Source organism: Arachis hypogaea, chromosome 2 (genome assembly GCF_003086295.3).
Source record: "Arachis hypogaea cultivar Tifrunner chromosome 2, arahy.Tifrunner.gnm2.J5K5, whole genome shotgun sequence".
NCBI classification, from domain to species: domain Eukaryota; kingdom Viridiplantae; phylum Streptophyta; class Magnoliopsida; order Fabales; family Fabaceae; genus Arachis; species Arachis hypogaea.
In genome coordinates, this window is record NC_092037.1 from 14,811,298 (window position 1) to 14,829,423 (window position 18,126).

Consider the following 18,126-nt stretch of genomic DNA (forward strand, 5'->3'; position numbering starts at 1 on the left):
TCTTCGTATTTTTTAGCTTCACAGTAACCTCAATCACTTGATTATTCATATTGGAAAGATCACTTTTCTTTTTCTTTTTAACAACTCTATATCTTTGTCATGATTATTCTTCTCTAATTTTAACTCTTCTTCTTTTCCAGCCAACTTCTTTTTCAGATCCTCAATAACCATTTTTTTTAAATCAAACTCTTCTTTTAGACTCACAGATTCATCATTTTTCAGCAAAATTTTCATATGCCTCCTCTCCTGACTTCGACCAATACTAGCCAAACAAAATCTCAAAACCTACACAAATCAAAGAAGTTATACAACATATAACTCATTTCTATCAAATATCTACAAAAAGTTCAAACTGATACCTGCAGATATTGGTCCACCGTCATATCTCCAACCTCATCAATTAAAGAAACATCAGAAGACGACTGCAATACCTCGTCCACCATGATCATAAACGAAAATTTCTTATCCCACACCGAGGAATCATCCCCATTCTCGACAAAATCATGTAGTTTCTCTTGCTTGTTCATAAATAGTTATATCTTTCAAAAGTATCTCCCTCTCCTCACCAATATCATCACCTAAGTTGATAACATCGGTTTTTCTTTTCTTGAAAACAAAACCCTTCTTCTTGAGGCAGGTTGATTTACCTCTCCCTCCCCATTAATTTTTTTGAAATTGAAAAATGACCCCTCTTTCTCAAAATTCTTCGTCTTTAGACGAGCTCTCAAGCTTGCCGTTGATACACCTGGATACTTCCCACCTACAAAATAATTAAATAATTTCAAAAATATAGCCAACTATCACATCTTCAAAAAATAATTTATCAACTCTAATCAAGATAGTTCACCACCAATGTTCTATCTTCCTTTTATGGAAGCAAATCAAAGACAGATATTAAGTTTTTTCTATCAACAACCTCCACTAAATACTATATTATACACTCATTCCGAGAAGTTATCTTTTCTGGATCCAATAATGCTATGGCTATGAACACCAAAATAGGAAAAACTTCTCACCTACATGCTCGTCCAAATAGAAGAAAAAATATTTTCTTGAAATATTTAAGTGATGACTTATAGAGTTTGAAAATAGCAAAACCTGAAACACTATTAAGATTAACCCAAATTCCTTTCCAAATTCCTTTTACTTGAAACAAAGAAAAAAACAACTCAACATGGGGTTTTATTTTCAGAAAATCCATCAAAATTTTAAAATATCTCAAAAAAGTCCAACCATTTAGGTGAAGTTGAGAAGGGGTACAATTTAGTTGTTTCAAAACATCACACTCAAAAATAGTAAATGAAAGCTTCACACGAAATTCTTCGAGAACACAGCTATGCATGTAAAAATATTCAAAATCTATTTTTTTTATAAAAAAAAAAACACAATCAGCCCTAATGCATGGCAGTAATTCAATCCTCACTTTAGAACATCTCCTAACTATTTTTGAAACGTCAATCTTACCCACATTATCCGTATCCATAAAAAGAGAACTTCGAATTTTAATATTCTTGCTAACCCAATTGTAAGAGCCATCACCATAATCTTTCAATTTTTTCTTTTCCCTTTTTTTCACTCATGATTTTTTCAAAAGAAAACTGAAAAAAAAAGAAGACAAATGAATCAGAATAAAAAATAAAAACAGGAAATGACTAACCTCTTTTACTCATATTTTATTCTTTTCAAATGTCTTTTTATCAAAGTGAAATTCTTTTAATAAAATCTTTCAGGATTCTAAATACATATACCAAAATTCAATACAAACCGGTTCAGTTCTATCTTTTTAATTATAACCGTTGTTTCTATCAAAACTAATAGTACTCAATCACACTAAAAACTAGAACATTAGTTACTGCTCATCTAATGACAAGACCATTTTTTTTATTTTTTTTCAATAAAAACTTATACTTCTCTATTTAATTGTTTCAGTTTTTATATGTTTTTTATATTTATTTTGATCAAGCAAGTTGAGTTGAGAGCTCGATATATCTATAAATTAAAATATCAAGCTATAATTCATCAATAAAAACTCAATCTATTTCATCAAAATATCACTAAGCCAAACTTGAAGACTATTATATAGTCGTTATAGTTGGACTATACGTATGACTCAGCTATATACATTATAAATCGATTACCAAGAACAGTTATCAAAATAAATATCAAAACGCTCAAATATGTTATTACTCTCTGTTTAAAGCAAAATTACTCGAAAACATAATCGTTATTCTCTATTCCAGATATAGAAAAGAGTAAAAAGATTATTCAAATTATTACAATTTGCAAAGTCTATTATTTATTTACTGACTTGAGTATTGGAGTACCTTTTATAGATATTCACCCTTTATTTTTTTATTATCGATATATAACTCATCTCACAAAAAACTTACAAATACTCATCGACAAACAAACTAACTATACAGTAATCAACCTCCACAAGAACAACATATATTCTTAATACATATTATCTAAAGCCAATAAAATAGCTTATCTTATCTATCGGAACTCGGATGTAGTACAAATAAGTTAAGATGTTCACAAAGCATAACAAGTAGCATATAGCATGTAATAAATTTAAGAATTATCAATTAATAAATTATAAAAATATATAATTTAATTTTTAATATATTTATTAAAATAAAAAATTTAAAACTTCTATTAATAATAATTTTAATGAATTATGCTATGGATACACTAAAATTAGTTATTAAAATCAACCACCAGTATAAAATATATAGAAAAATATAAATACACATTGAAAATACATTAAACCACACATATATTTATACATAAATATATTGGTGATTGATTTTAGTGACTGTTTTTAGTATACAAATAATATTTTTAAATTTTAATATATATTCTATAAATATATATATTAAATAAATTAAAATCAAAATATCACTGCATATTAAATTTAATAGAATTAAGATTTTTTAAAATAAAAAACTAATAAAATAATGAGTCAATCACCATTAATTTAAAATAGTAAGAGATATTTTATAAAATTTATAAATCTAATAATAATTAATTTTTTATTTTATTATTTTATGATAGTTTTTAATTTAGATGATCTAAATTTAATTTAGTAAACATTGATTTTGGTGTAAAACATTTCCCATCTCAAAGTGGAATTGACGGGCCACATTAATAGCAGTTCTATGTTAGGAAAATCTCGATGACTTATTTGACTATGCAACCAATGAACACAAATGTGTTGAGTTATTGACCCACTCCATAGGAGAAAGAGGAAGACCTACCCCACACACACAAGCTGTACAATAATGACTCATTTCAAACAAAATTTAGTGCAAAACTTAAATCCTTTGTATCAATTTTGACTAAATTAATTGTATCTTTTAAAATATTAGATAAATTAATCTTTAATAAAATAAAAGTACTTATTAATTCTTTTTCTTTTAAAATTTTAACAATTTATTAATCTCGCGCTCTCATATTTTATAAAAGATATTAGATGGATATCATTTTGTTCTTTTATTTTTATTAAAAATATAATTATTCATATATATTTTTATTAATTTAATTTTTAAAAATTAATTTCATGTCATGATATAAGAATGTCTATAATAAATAAATTTAGAATTCAATTATTATTATCTCTTAAAAGAAAAAATAAGATAAATAAAAAAATTATAAAAAAATTATATAAATCTAAAAATGATTTTTGTATAAAAAGACGTATCAAAGATATAATTATTTATCTATCTCTTTTTATTAATTTAAATCTTTTAAAAAATGATTTTATGATAAATTTATTAATAAATAATTTTTCTAATATTTTTAAAAACAAAAATAGATTCATCAATTCTTTTTTAAAAATCAATTTGTCCAAAAAACAAAAAATTATTAGACATAATCACATAAATTTATACACTATATAAAATTTTACTCTCTCTCTCTAGTCTATGTGTGTATATATATATACGCCATTCACACTACTCACGTTGCTATAGCAATATAATATTCATAAAATAGATATTAAAAAATATTTTCCATGATGATTGAAGCACATATACCTCGTGTGAGCTTTGAACTGAAGCCTTCGATACTTGTTGGCACTTTATTTCTCATATATAATAGATCATAGTCATGGCTATTCATCACTTCCACCCTTCAAAATTAAACAACTAGCTTTGAAAGAAAATGGGTAGAGCTCCATGCTGTGAGAAACTAGGGTTGAAGAAGGGGCCTTGGACCCCAGAAGAAGATCAAATCCTCATCAATTATATCAACACAAATGGTCACAATAATTGGCGTGCCCTTCCCAAACAAGCTGGTAATTAATTCTTTTTTTTATATAATTAATCCCTTTTTTGTTTCAACTTCCATGCACTGATAACTAGATTCAAGAAAACATTTGGGAGATGGAGACTTATTAATATACAGATACTAAGTGAGAAATTATACAATGATGAAAAGTTAAATAATGTCAGACCTTGATCCAAAAATCTTAAGAGACTTATTAATAGCTTTTAATATCAACAGGGTTATTGAGGTGTGGAAAGAGTTGCAGATTAAGATGGATAAATTATTTGAGGCCAGATATCAAACGGGGCAACTTTACCAATGAAGAAGAAGAGACAATACTCAAGTTACATGAAATGTTGGGAAACAGGTAAAACTTTATTTCATTATTTACACTTTACATTTACTTTTTTATTATTTTCTTCATTCTCTCTCTGATCTTCTTTCAATTTATGTCTTCATTACTTTTCAGCAATAAAAATTACTAAAAATTTAGAAATATTCTTCTAATAAAGTGGGTTTCCTTTTCTTTTTTAGAGAAATACTAAGAAGATAATATTAAAATACTCTGTACACTAAAATTTATTTTTAACATTTTAATATTTTTTAAAAAGAATAAAATAAGATCATATAAGAATTTATTTTTACAAAAATATTATATTAATATACTAAAAATCAATCACATTATGTATTTATATATAAATAAATATATTATTTTATATATTTTTAATATATTTTATACAAATAATTAATTTAATAATTAACTTTTAGTGTATATAGTATTATTGTTATTTTTATTTAGTTCATATTCAAGTTTTGTGAATTCACAATATAATGGAACAAAATCTAAAGCTCTTGATTCCAAAGTTTATATGCCATTTTGATTCTTGTGTTTGAATCTTTAATTTGGCCAGTTGTGTACACCTTGTACTATGCATAGAACTTATATTAATATAAATTTAATTTTAATATATTAATTATGTAAAATAATTTATACGCACGTCTAATTATATATCATTATTTTTAAATTAAAATATAGATAATTATCTAAAAAAATAGAAATAATTATATAAAAAATTATACTATTAATTTATCAAAATTAAATTCGTATAATATATATTAATCCACATTTGTATGTATAAATAATTAACAATTTATTATTGTTAAAAAATACTTAAAATAATTATTCTATTACTTTCTCTATCTTTTTTCTTTTCTTTTAACATCAATCATCTTTGTAGTGTTGTTCTGATTATTTTTACAATAAAAATATTCAAATAAGTATAAACAATAATATTTTTCATGGTGTCACTTGATGAATGATTGCATACACATTCATCTTCATGAACTGAAAAGAACAAAGAAAAGTACCTTTATTAGCAGCCTCTAACTTTTTCTTAACAGCCTTAATTAAATAATGTATAGTTTATTTCCTTCCTTTCTTTTTTATATATTGGTTTTGGTTCAATAGCACTTTAATTTGTCCTTTTCCGTTATTATTATATGAAAAGTTGACAACAATAATGCTGTTCATATATTGCAAAAGTTAGTGCTATATATATATATATATATATATACAACTCTATTATCATCGGATTAAATTATGAATTGTTTACATCTCAGTGATCCCTTTTCTTTATTTTAACATAAAGTTTTACAACAAATATAATGAATAGTTGGGTAAATTATTATCTTTTATTAAAAAATTTAAACACTAGCTAGCGACTTTAATTATAAAAAATATAAATTAATTTGATATTCATAAAGAATTTGATTAATTTGACAATACAATTATCTGAAACTAATTAAAGACAAAAGTAGCCAATAAATTTCATATTTTGCATATATAATTTGTCAAATTAACTCTATGTTTAATGAGTATTGACTATTGACTTAATTTATATTTTTTATAAAATTTAATTTTAATACATTTATGGTATAAAATATTTTACACAATAATCTAATTATATTCATATAAATTCTTTCTTGTTTTTTGTCATATGTATATTCAAATCTTGTCTTTTGGAAACTTTAAATTATGTTATAAAATTATTTGTTCAAAAATTTTAATTTGTTTAAAAAACACATAAATATTTATATCTTCTTAATAAAATGTTTTTTTTATAATGCACTTTAAATATAATAATATATCGTTAAAAAAGTACATGTTATCAAATCTTAGAGTGATTTGCATTTAAATTTTTCATATTCATAAATAAAAAATAGTAATTTACAAAGAAAGTATCTAGCTAAACAAAATCCTTGCCATCATCGATGTGTTTGATAGTGAAGATTCTTTAATTTGGTTCAAGTTTTTCACGTGCTTATTTAAATTTAAATTATTACAAGTGGTATAATCAAAGTCTGACACATTGATTTCTGCATACACGTTATCGTCAATCTACTTGAGTGATTATCAAACGTTGCTTTCAATTTTGTTTTCAATGTATATTTATTATTTAATACATATAAAAACATTTTGGAAGATCAATATAATTTATTATTTTTAATTTAATTATTAATGTTAAAGTTTAAGTTAAGAGTATGTATTAAATTATTAGATTAAAAAAATTAAATTAATGATTAAAATAATAATAAAAAATAATAATATCACTCTTTAAAAATACTAGGAATGATATTATTATTTTTTAATATATATTTTAAATATATATATTATTAAAAATATAAAAATATATTATTTTTAATATCTTTAACATATAATTCTGAAGAATGTGTTTACTAATTTCAAGAAATATATATAAACAAAAACACATTATATATATAAGAGCTCCTTTCATAAAAAATTAAAGAAAAAAAAGAAAATGAGAGAGATCAGAGAGAGTTCTTCTCTTATGTCTTAACAAGAAGACAAGTCTTAAATAATTGATGTTAATTATTGAGATGCTACTTTATTTATTTATTGTAATAAAAAAACCATGCATGCCCATCAAGTTGATCATCATGTGCTATATATTGTATTAATACCTAATTAAAATAATAAACATTAATTATGATGCATCTACTAACTTTTTTCTTTTAACTAAATTATATGTAGATGGTCAGCAATTGCAGCAAGATTGCCGGGTCGCACAGATAACGAGATTAAAAATGTTTGGCACACCCACTTGAAGAAAAGGTTGCCCCCACAAGAAAACAACAACATTAAGAGCACAAAGAAGCCACGTCCAAAACAAAAGAAGAAGTTGGAAATTACAAAAAAGTCCAACAAAACCTCATCAAAACAAAAACAAGAAAAAGAAGAAGAGGAACCCATCATCAAAATTGAGGGAAGGACAATGATGTCTCCTAATACACAGTGTTCAAGCAGTAGTAATAATAATAATAATAATGATGGTGTGTCAATGAACAATTCAAGTGGTGGTGAATCGATTAATAATGATGGTGATGGTAATAAGGATGATAATTTGGCATTGGACGAGGAGTTTTGGTCTGAAGTTTTGTCATCGGATAATTCGTATGATGAGGATGCAAGAAAATTTGAGGACATTGAATTTGGTGACTTAGATTTGTTCCACTTTCCGTTGTTATCTTCATCAGCATCAACTGTTGCATGTGATGGCATGGATTCTTGGTATGATTTTTGCACAAAATCTTTGGAATTGCCACAATTGTGATGTTACCTAAATGGGGTTGCCCCTCATTATTTGTAATTCGTTCTATTCAATGAAAATTAAAAAAAAAAATCCTCCTTTGGAGTTACTCTTCTTCTTATTATTATTATTATTATTATTATTATTATTTTGAAATATAATTTTATCTAGTATTCAAATTAAATATAATTAGTTTTGTCCATATTTGATAATTATTTTCAAATTAAATATAAAGATAATATATCAAAAATATAAAATTAATTTTCTCTAACAAAAAGAATTATTAATGATTTTATTAAGATTGTAAGTACGAGAAGAGTATAAAATTAATTCTATATAAAAAATAGTAAAAAAATTATAAAATTAAGGATTCATTAATTTAATATATTAAAATTTTGAATTAGACATTACGTCTTCTCATTTTATATTTTCTCACTTAATTTCTCTTTAAAATCTTCTTTATACATGGTACTAAAATTACATGACAAATATATCAATTTGTAATATTATCAACATGCATTATTTATGAGTTGTAACTTAATAATCCTCAACTCCTCAAGTTTTAATCTTTTAGCAAATAATTTCTTTTAACTTTTGAAGATAATCAAAATTTACGACTAATACACGTTTTAGTAATATTTATAGGGGTAATGCTAGGTAACTAATAATAACTTTTTTGAACAACATAAACAACCACTAATAAAATAAAAATACACTACACCTTAAAATTATCTACATAAATTTTAATATTAGAATAATCATCCGCACACACCTAGTGAAATGAATATTCTATATATTTATTGTTCACATTGTTCACCAATATTGTTGGTTACCTATACTTTTTCTATTTATATATATGTCAATTTGTAGAGGAAGTATAGGCAGCCAATGAAGTATTTATACAATGTGTATAATGGGATATAGAGATGTTCGATTCAGTAGGATATCAGATGTTTATTATCCCTGGTACTCAGATGGTTATTCTAGATAATATGAGTATATTGTGTTGGAAAAATTAGTAGAATTTTATTTTAAATGTTCATTTTTTAACTCATATTTAGTCAAATAAATAACTCATTATACACATTGTACAAATACTCTATTAACTCCCTAGCAAAATTCCAATTTGTATCACTATTTTCAACTTGTAGACAAGTAAAATATTATTTTGATTTCTTTAGATCCTATCTGTTAATTTTATTGTACAGAATTTAACTAGCTAAATTTAACTTGGCTGAACTTTCATAATAAAATAGGGGATGACTCTCAAAAGGAGGAAAAAAAAATGTTTTTCAAATTCAAATCTAAAATCACTACGGAAAAATTAATATATCTCTACCGCCTTAATTGTATGAATTTGGCTAATAAATTTCTTAAGGACATTTTTTAAGTCTACTAGTAATAACAAAAAAATTAATTTCCTTTTTAAAAAAAATGCATTATAAAGATCGTAAAATTTCAACTATTTAACCTTTTCATTATTTTTTAAATTAAACATATTAATCCAGTGCCCTTAATTGTTAATGAGACCCAATATAATAGTACTAGGAATCAGGGGGTTCCCTGTAGTTTAGAACGTGGATGAGACCTTCAATATATAAAGATTATTTGAAGAGGATCAAATATTCAAATGTATTAAAAATTAACCTAGATCGGAGTCAGAAACGTAGCGTGACCACCAAACTGGAGAGATTGATTTAGTAATATTATAATTTGTGGGTCCCTCCTACAAATATTTTTATATATTTCGCCATTAATAATAAAATATTAAAAATAAATAAAATTTTATTACAGTAATAATAAAATATATTATTATAATTATTATTTCTGTGAGTCAAATAACAACTATACCACGTATATATTAAAAAATTATTATCCATTAAGTCAGTACGTTATTCTTATAAAATATATATTAATAAAATATAAAATATATATTAAAAATTAAATAATTAATATATTTATACATAAATACATAATTATTAATTTAGTAATTATTTTTTGTTGTGTACATATTATTTTTAATCAAATATCACTAATTTATATATATAATTACAATTATTATTGATAGGTATTTTGGTTAAATAAACTAAAATTTATATTATTTTAATCTTATAATAATTAAAAAGAGAAGTATAAATTTTATAAATAAAAGAGAGAAATATTATTTAAACAAAGAGAATAAAAAATGCAAATGATAATAGAGTAAAACGAGACGGTATTTAAAGATTCATACCCGTCCTAAACACTCATAAATTGTTTCATTTTTCGTTTTATTATATACGAATATTTTAATTTTGTCGCATACTCAAACTTGCGAGTATATACTTGTTTCATACTTGTCTCGCCTCGTCTTGCAACCTAATTGATTTATAGTTTTTCTGTTTAAAAAATTTTATAATATAAAAATAAACAAATTAAATTACACGATTAATAAGATCCCAACCATAATTGATGAATACTTCATATACATAATTAAAAGCTTACACATGTCTAACACAAAAATAAACAAGTTTTGCCCAAATTCGCATCATACCCAGTCAATCGTTAAAGAAAAACATGTCCCATTTGGAGCAGAATAAGGCAGTTCAGCTCGAATAGATCCGAATTGGAAGGATATATATATGATATTGTTGTTAGACTTCAGTTCGCATATATTCATAATATAAAATTTTTAATCAACCCATATTAAGAATTTATGATCATTTATGGAGTAAAGGTCAAATTTAATTAGTTATTCATGTTTGTATAATATTAGTTGGTAGTGTATATATTATATACACACACTATCAATGAATATAAATTAAATTTAATCCCGCTACGTTACTAATAATATTTTTGTCAAACATCTGCTAACTCTTATTTATAACTGTATTTAATAGAAGTGTCTTTATAAATATGTCTAATAAAAATATTTTTTTTATAACTGTGTTTAATAAAAGTATTTTTATAGATATATTTTCTGGAGGTATCTCTTTATATATATATTTAAAATATAATAATCAATTATTATAGATAATAAATTAATAGATAATATATTAGTACTATATACTTTTTCAATTAAATTTTACAATTATTAATGTCAAAAGATAATATTTTTTTGTATCAACATGTCCAACAATAATATACAAACAATGAAACAACTATCTTTTCTCTCAAATAGTAGTAGTATTTAATCATTTAGTAATATTTTAGTAACATGTGCATGACTAATAACATTTTGCTGTATATTATAAGGCCGAATGAAGGAAAACTGGAAAAGGGTCATATTAAAAAAGAAAAAGATAAACCTCTTTGTTATCTCCCATTTTAATTAATTATAACAAAACAATAATCATGGCATGTGGTGTGTCCTTTAACAAATTAAAGTAGAGCAGGATCATATCTCATGTTGGTTTGTAGTAATCGATGAATGATGATAATAAAATATCGGATTTTGAGTCAGTTATATAAAACACTTTTTTTTATATTGAATTAATAATAGTTTTTTTTTTAATTGTAAACTGTTTTGGTATTTTTTAAAAATATGAAACAATTTAATTTAAGAAAAAAAATCAGACCATCTAATTATTGAAAAATACAGAAATCGAACTATTTAATTTTTTAATACAAAAATTAAATATTCTAATTTTTGTAATCAAACCCTTTAATTTATGTTTAAAAAGTTAAATAAATTTAAAATATACAAATCGATAAACTTCAAAAATTAAAAAGAATTACAACAAAAAAATTAAATCCTCCGATTTAATATTAAAAAATTTAAAAAAATTCAATGTAAAATAATAAAAAGATCCGATTACTTATTTCCATACCCAAAAAAAACACATACAAAGTCAATATTATTGAATTGCAGAAAGACCTCATTCATAATAAACAAATTTTTAATCTATATATAAAAGATTAAATATAAAAAAAAGACAAATCTCTTTTACAGATAATCATCAGATTGCTTGTTTGTAGAGTATGTATTTTTAATAATGATTTTATTAAATATTTGATATAATATTTATAAATGTTTTGGAGACCAGAAACTAAATCTAATGTCCCCTATGGGAATTTCGAAGAACACCCAATAACTATTTATTAAAAACTAAAAATAAAGACATCTCAATTTTTTAATTAGTTTACCAAAAGCCTAATTAAATCCACCAAATATTAAATCCACCAACGTTGGCCGAGCATCTTTTCAAAACATATATAAACAAACCAAGCCCATTTTAAGTTCTTATTAGAATATTCTTCAGAAAAGAATATTATTCTGTTTTTAACTTTTTATATCTCACATATGAAAAATAGTTGAGATAACGGGTGGCCTAGTTTTTAGCTATGAAGTACAGATATTTTGTTAAGTTGTCGTGTTCATGTGTCGGATATATTTTTTATGCGAAACTCATTGATACTCGTCTGACACACGTGTTTGTTGTGTCTAATCGTGTGTTAATAAAAACTAAAAAAGTTTTTTTTAGATACACTTGAATATACTTAAATATCATCATATGTCAACGTGTCCAATCTTATTTTTAACATGTATTCTTGAAATGAGTTTAAAAATAATATATTATTATTGATTAAAATAAAATTATTTTAAATACTTTATATAGTTAAAAAAAACATTAAAAATAGTTAAAAAATTATTTTATATTTTAATATTAATAAAATATAAAAATATCATTATAATTTATCTAAAAAATAATTTATATTTTATATTATAATATTTTAAAATTTATATATCTATATATTTTGTATTATATTCCATATCTATGTCCGTATTCATGCATCATAGATTCTTAGCCATGGCTAATTCAATTCTATTGTTAATTTCATTTTGCTTAATTTTGATAATGATATTTTAGTGGCAAAATGGGTAGCCTCCTCCGTCTCGTATTATCCCACCAAGGTCCGTCCTAAAAATGGATCGGCCTATTTTATCAAATAAAGTGGACTTAATAAAATGTTAGTTTGTTTTTATGGTAGATTAATGAATTAGTCAACTTAATTTTTTTAAAAATAATAAAATTAATTTAAATTAATAAAAATAATAATTAAAAAAAATATAATTAAATTATAATATAATTTTTTAATATTTTTTAATTTTTAATTTTAATAAAATTATTTAAAATAATATTCATCAATAAAATTATTTTTATTTTAAGATAAAGTCATCACATAATTTAAGCATATATATGAAAATATAAAATAAAATAAATAAAGTTAATAATAAAAAAAATATAAAAATAATAAAAGAAGTTTGAAAATTATTAATTAAAAAAAAAGAGAAAAATAACACTTGGTCTACACAAGCCGGTTGGTCACATCCCGTCAAAATGTGCAAATTTGACGAATTTTTTTATTTAAGGGATTCAAATCTTAGTCCGACTCATTATTTTGGTGGATTTGATAAGTTAGTTCGACAGACTTGATCCATTTTACTACATCTTTGAAATTGATGATATCATTTAAAAAAAATTATATCTATTTTTAAATAATAAAAAAATACTTTTTATATTTGTAATACGATATTTTATTTATGTTCCAACTAAATTCTATTAAAAATAATGAAGGATTTAAATTTAATTATAATCTACATTCATAAATTCACGGGATTTACAATTAAATTAAATTAAATTTTAATTTTATTGTGTTCCAAATAAATACAATGGTAAGGAGCATAAAAATTTCCAAAACTGTTGTTGTGATGTGAAGTTTTTTTAAAAGTATATTTTTTTCCCAAACACATTCTTAATATCCCTAATTCTCCTAAAAAGATTTGCCAAAAAAAATGTGATGACTAAAAGCATTTTTTTAAGAAGAAAGAGTAAGATAGTAAATGTTGGTTTGAATTGACTTTTTTAAATAAAAAATATTTTTTAAAAAATAAATATTTTTATTTAATTTTAAATTTATTTAAATATATTTTTAAAAAATTTTAAAAAATATTCTTTTTAAAATCAATAATATCTTACATTTTAAAAAAAATAAAAAACAAAAGATATTTTTAATATATTTTTTAAAAAATCTATTTAAATATAAAATAATTTTTTTAAAAATAATTGTAGTTTTCAAAAGACAATTTAAACTAACCTTAAGTATTTTAATTGGCTTATATCAATTTATTTGGCATACATGTATGCATGCTTTATTTTTGTGAAAAGCAATCATGTATGTGTTCCTGAAAATTAATAATTTGATTGATAAGAATATTTTTTTATAGGAAAATCATAATATAAAATGAATAAATCAGATGACTAGCAGTAGTTAGAGATAAAATAAAAGAGTAAAAGTAATATTCTAAATACGTCTCTAAAGATTTGGTGATTTGACAGATTTGTTTTTCAAAAAAATTAATTAGATTCTAGATTTTCAAAATTATTATAGATATATGTCATATAGATCTCTAAGTCAGGTTGAATCGGTTAACATAATACTCTTTTTTTTATATGGAAGTTGTAAGTGTGACATGTCAGGTAAAGCAACACGTATTGCATTTAGGACAGATTAATCTCTGAACACGTGGTTAAAACGACGTCGTTTTGGGATAACGACAAACGACGCCGTTTTGAGAGGACAAATTTGTCCTCATCTTTATTTCTGGTTCTCGAAACTTCGATGTTCTAAAGTCAAATAGATCTCTTAAAATTTTTGTCATAAGTCAAAAACGTTCCTGAATTTATAGTATATTTGGTCTTCTCGAATTAAGCAACTAAAACCATAATTAGAATCAAATCATGATAAAATTATCTAAAGTATGTCAAAATATGCAATCCCAAGCACATTCAAACAATTAGAATTTGTCAGTATTCTCATTTAGCATCTTGTTCTTTTACAAAATTTTGATCTCTTTATCTTCATTAATTAGGTGAATAATAGATTCCAAGTTAGTAGAAGTAGGATCATACTAATACATTATATTGCATTGTGGTCATGGTAACCCAAGTCCAAAAAATATTTCTATAGGTCAAAGAAACAGATCAAGTTAATATCTATTGGGAGAAATTTTTTTATTTCTCCATTAATGTACACAAGTACCCCTTGTTATCTCTAACAAAACTTTCACCAAGGTGAAATACAGGTATTATATCTTTACTCATCTAAATACCAAAAATAAAACTCTGTCACAAGTTAACCAAGCAACCAGCGCTATACAACAACATCATAATAGAATAAAAAATTCAAATACCTACATTGTTTTTGTTATTATCAAATATCTATCGTAACCACTTCACAACTCTCATTTGAGCTACACCTACAACAAACTGTCTTTGATCTAGCCTAAACATACATCACATGTACGTTCATCATACTTTACTCTTTACTGCCAATTTAATACAGCAAAAACTAATTTAACTTGTCTCGAACAATGACGATATGCACGACACACCACCACCAAGCAGTTCTTGTACACACTGTCAAAACACCATTACGAACTTAGATAAATGTTAATGGGGGTGAAGAATATGAAAGGTTAGGTCGTAAAATCTAAGTAAGGGTTTGGGATACTTGTAATTTTACAAAAAGAAAGGGAGAGGATACATTTTTTATACAAAGTACCTACTGAAATTTAGGGGTCTTTTTGACTTATAACAAAAATTTTAGGGGACCTATTTGACTTTAGAACGTCGAAGTTTCGAGAATCAGGGAACAAATGTGGGGACAAATCTGTCCTCTCAAAACAGCGTCGTTTGTCATTGTCCCAAAATGACGTTGTTTTAGCCACGTGTCCAGAGATTAATCTGTCTTAAACGTAATATGTGTTGCTTTACCTGACATGTCACATTAACAACCTTTATATAGGAGAAAGAGTGTCATATTAACTGGTTCAATCTGACTTAGAGACCTATATAGCATATATATCTAGTAATTTTAAAAATTTAAAATCTAGTTAATTTTTTTAAAAGATAAATTTATCGTACCACCAAATTTTTAAAGACCTATTTAAGGTATTACTCAAAAAGTTATGATATAATAACTAATAATAATAGATAAAGTGAATATAAAGAACCATTATAGAGAAACACAATGTATGATAGCATATACTTAAGCCGAATAGAATATACTAATGTATGTATTATCAACTTAGCTACCTAATATTTTGTTATTATTATGTCGGCATGATTTTGAAAATGTTTCTTACGGCCGTACTGTATAATATATTGTCCTGTCCATGTGATATATTATTATTGGTATTTATGGACAAGCACACAGATCCAGTTGTCATGAGAGTCATTTCATATTCTACACATTTCATATATTCTGTTGCTGGTGTATAACTAAATTATTAATTAGTTAACAGAGTGTAACCAACGATTATCAAAATAGCTATGTTCTCATCTAATAATTACTAAACTAATATTCCATGCACGTTGTTAATCAATAATATTAATTTACACTTACACTTTAACATTGTGTAAGATGTGGGCCGGGTGATCAGCAGTAGTTAATAATTTTGATTACAAATCATAAAAATTTAGGGGTTTTTGTTATTTTTTCCTCTCTCATACTTACGTATCTCAAATAGGATTTATGAAGAGTATATGTATATAATTACGTTGCAAGAAGTTTTTTCACTAGGCTAAAATATTTACATATAGGAGTAAAACTTACAACACAAAAATTTACATGTAATTATTTTTATATAAAATTAATCATCTTTAAATAATTTAATATATTTAACAAAAAATTATTATTTAATTATTTTCAACTGTCAGCTTCCCTTAAATATGAGGGCTTTGCTATTCGTCAGCAAATTCCAGTGGCTTGGGTTTGATATTTTTTTTTCTTGCAATTCGTTGCTGCGGGTTGCTTCTTTTGTTTTTCAAGGTTCTTACCTTCTTATATCAATTTGGCTGAAAATATTTCAAATAAATTTTAGAGTGATATCTTAAATTAGTTTTCAGTGAATTATTTTATCTAACATGTTAATTCATGACAAATTTTAACTAAAATATAAGTCTATTCGCCTATAGAGATATTGATATATAAATTTTATAATGTTTTAAAGTCTGTCATATATTTATTAAATAATAACAATGATTGGTTTTTCTAAATATTATACCAAAACCTTATGTATGTGTAATCGATTTGCCTAATAAAATATAAAATTGTGGACTTATTGTAAAATTTGAAAAAAAAAATCAGTTATTGGTAGAGGTTAGAATAGATTAAACTTTTAGAAGTTAACAATGTGTGTGTGAGTTATATGGTGGTACAGTATTAGGTGACTGACTTTTAGTTGACCGTCCAATAATCTTAAGACATGTGAGTCTTTGAATGAGTTGTCGAACGCTTAGTCAAAGCGAGTTTAGGATTTAAGTCGCGGTAATTATTTTTGGTTTATTGCTAGGGCATTTAAGGAATTTTGAGAGAAAAAAATTATGGGTTTGAAATAGGCTAAAGTTCTCGTACACAAAACATGATTGAATCTCCAAATAATGGTTTGCCAAAGAAGGTATCTGATTTTTGTATACAGGTTAAAAACCAATGTGGATATAAAAGTGTAGAGAGAATAAAATTAGGCTCAATTAGAATACCAAAACAAAATAAGTCTCTATTATTATTATTATTATTATTATTATTATTATTATTATTATTATTATTATTTAACAATTAAAATGTGTTACATGACTTTTTTTATTAAAAATTAGATGACATATTTTTCTCTCAACTTAATAAATTTTCTTTCTCAATCCTTTCATTTACTTAACCATTTAGTATAGATTTATTTATTTAAAATAACTCCTTTTTGTTAAAAAAAATTACCTATTTTTTTATCAAATGACATGAATTTAATTTAAATAATTTATATTAATTTGCAACCTCTTGATAAATTGAAAAAAAAAATAAAATTATTCAAATTATAGGTAATCAGAATACATAATGTCTAAAATTCTAATGCAAGAAGAACCAAAATTGTAAAGTATAATTATTTATTGTTTTATTTTTTGTTCTAGAAATTAAAAAAACCAAAAAAGCAATTAAAATTATAAACAAAATAAAAAAATTAAACCTTTATATTTTTTCGAAAAGATAAAATAGTTGAAGTAAATGGAACAATATAATTTATTTATTTAGTGAATAACTTTTTTTTTTCTTGGATTTAGGTTAAGGTCTACAAAAATAGTTTCAACTTCAAGAATTCTACTAATTTTCAACAGACTCATATCTCCGATCGGGTTCCCACCCACCCTAACGCAGACCCTCTTCTTCCATTAGCAACATATGAGAGCTCCATGAACATTAAAGAAGATGATGTTCT

The 18,126-nt window shown here is 24.0% G+C and overlaps 1 protein-coding gene across 1 annotated transcript; it reads left to right on the top strand.

The window, feature by feature from the left end:
- Positions 1 to 3,967: 3,967 nt before the first annotated feature.
- On the top strand, positions 3,968 to 7,986 carry LOC112738690 (transcription factor MYB14). The gene is made up of 3 exons (XM_025788932.2): positions 3,968 to 4,297; positions 4,507 to 4,636; positions 7,322 to 7,986. Exons 1-3 carry the CDS (start codon positions 4,165 to 4,167, stop codon positions 7,899 to 7,901), a joined length of 843 nt encoding a protein of 280 aa, XP_025644717.1. The 5' UTR covers positions 3,968 to 4,164; the 3' UTR covers positions 7,902 to 7,986.
- Positions 7,987 to 18,126: the final 10,140 nt, after the last annotated feature.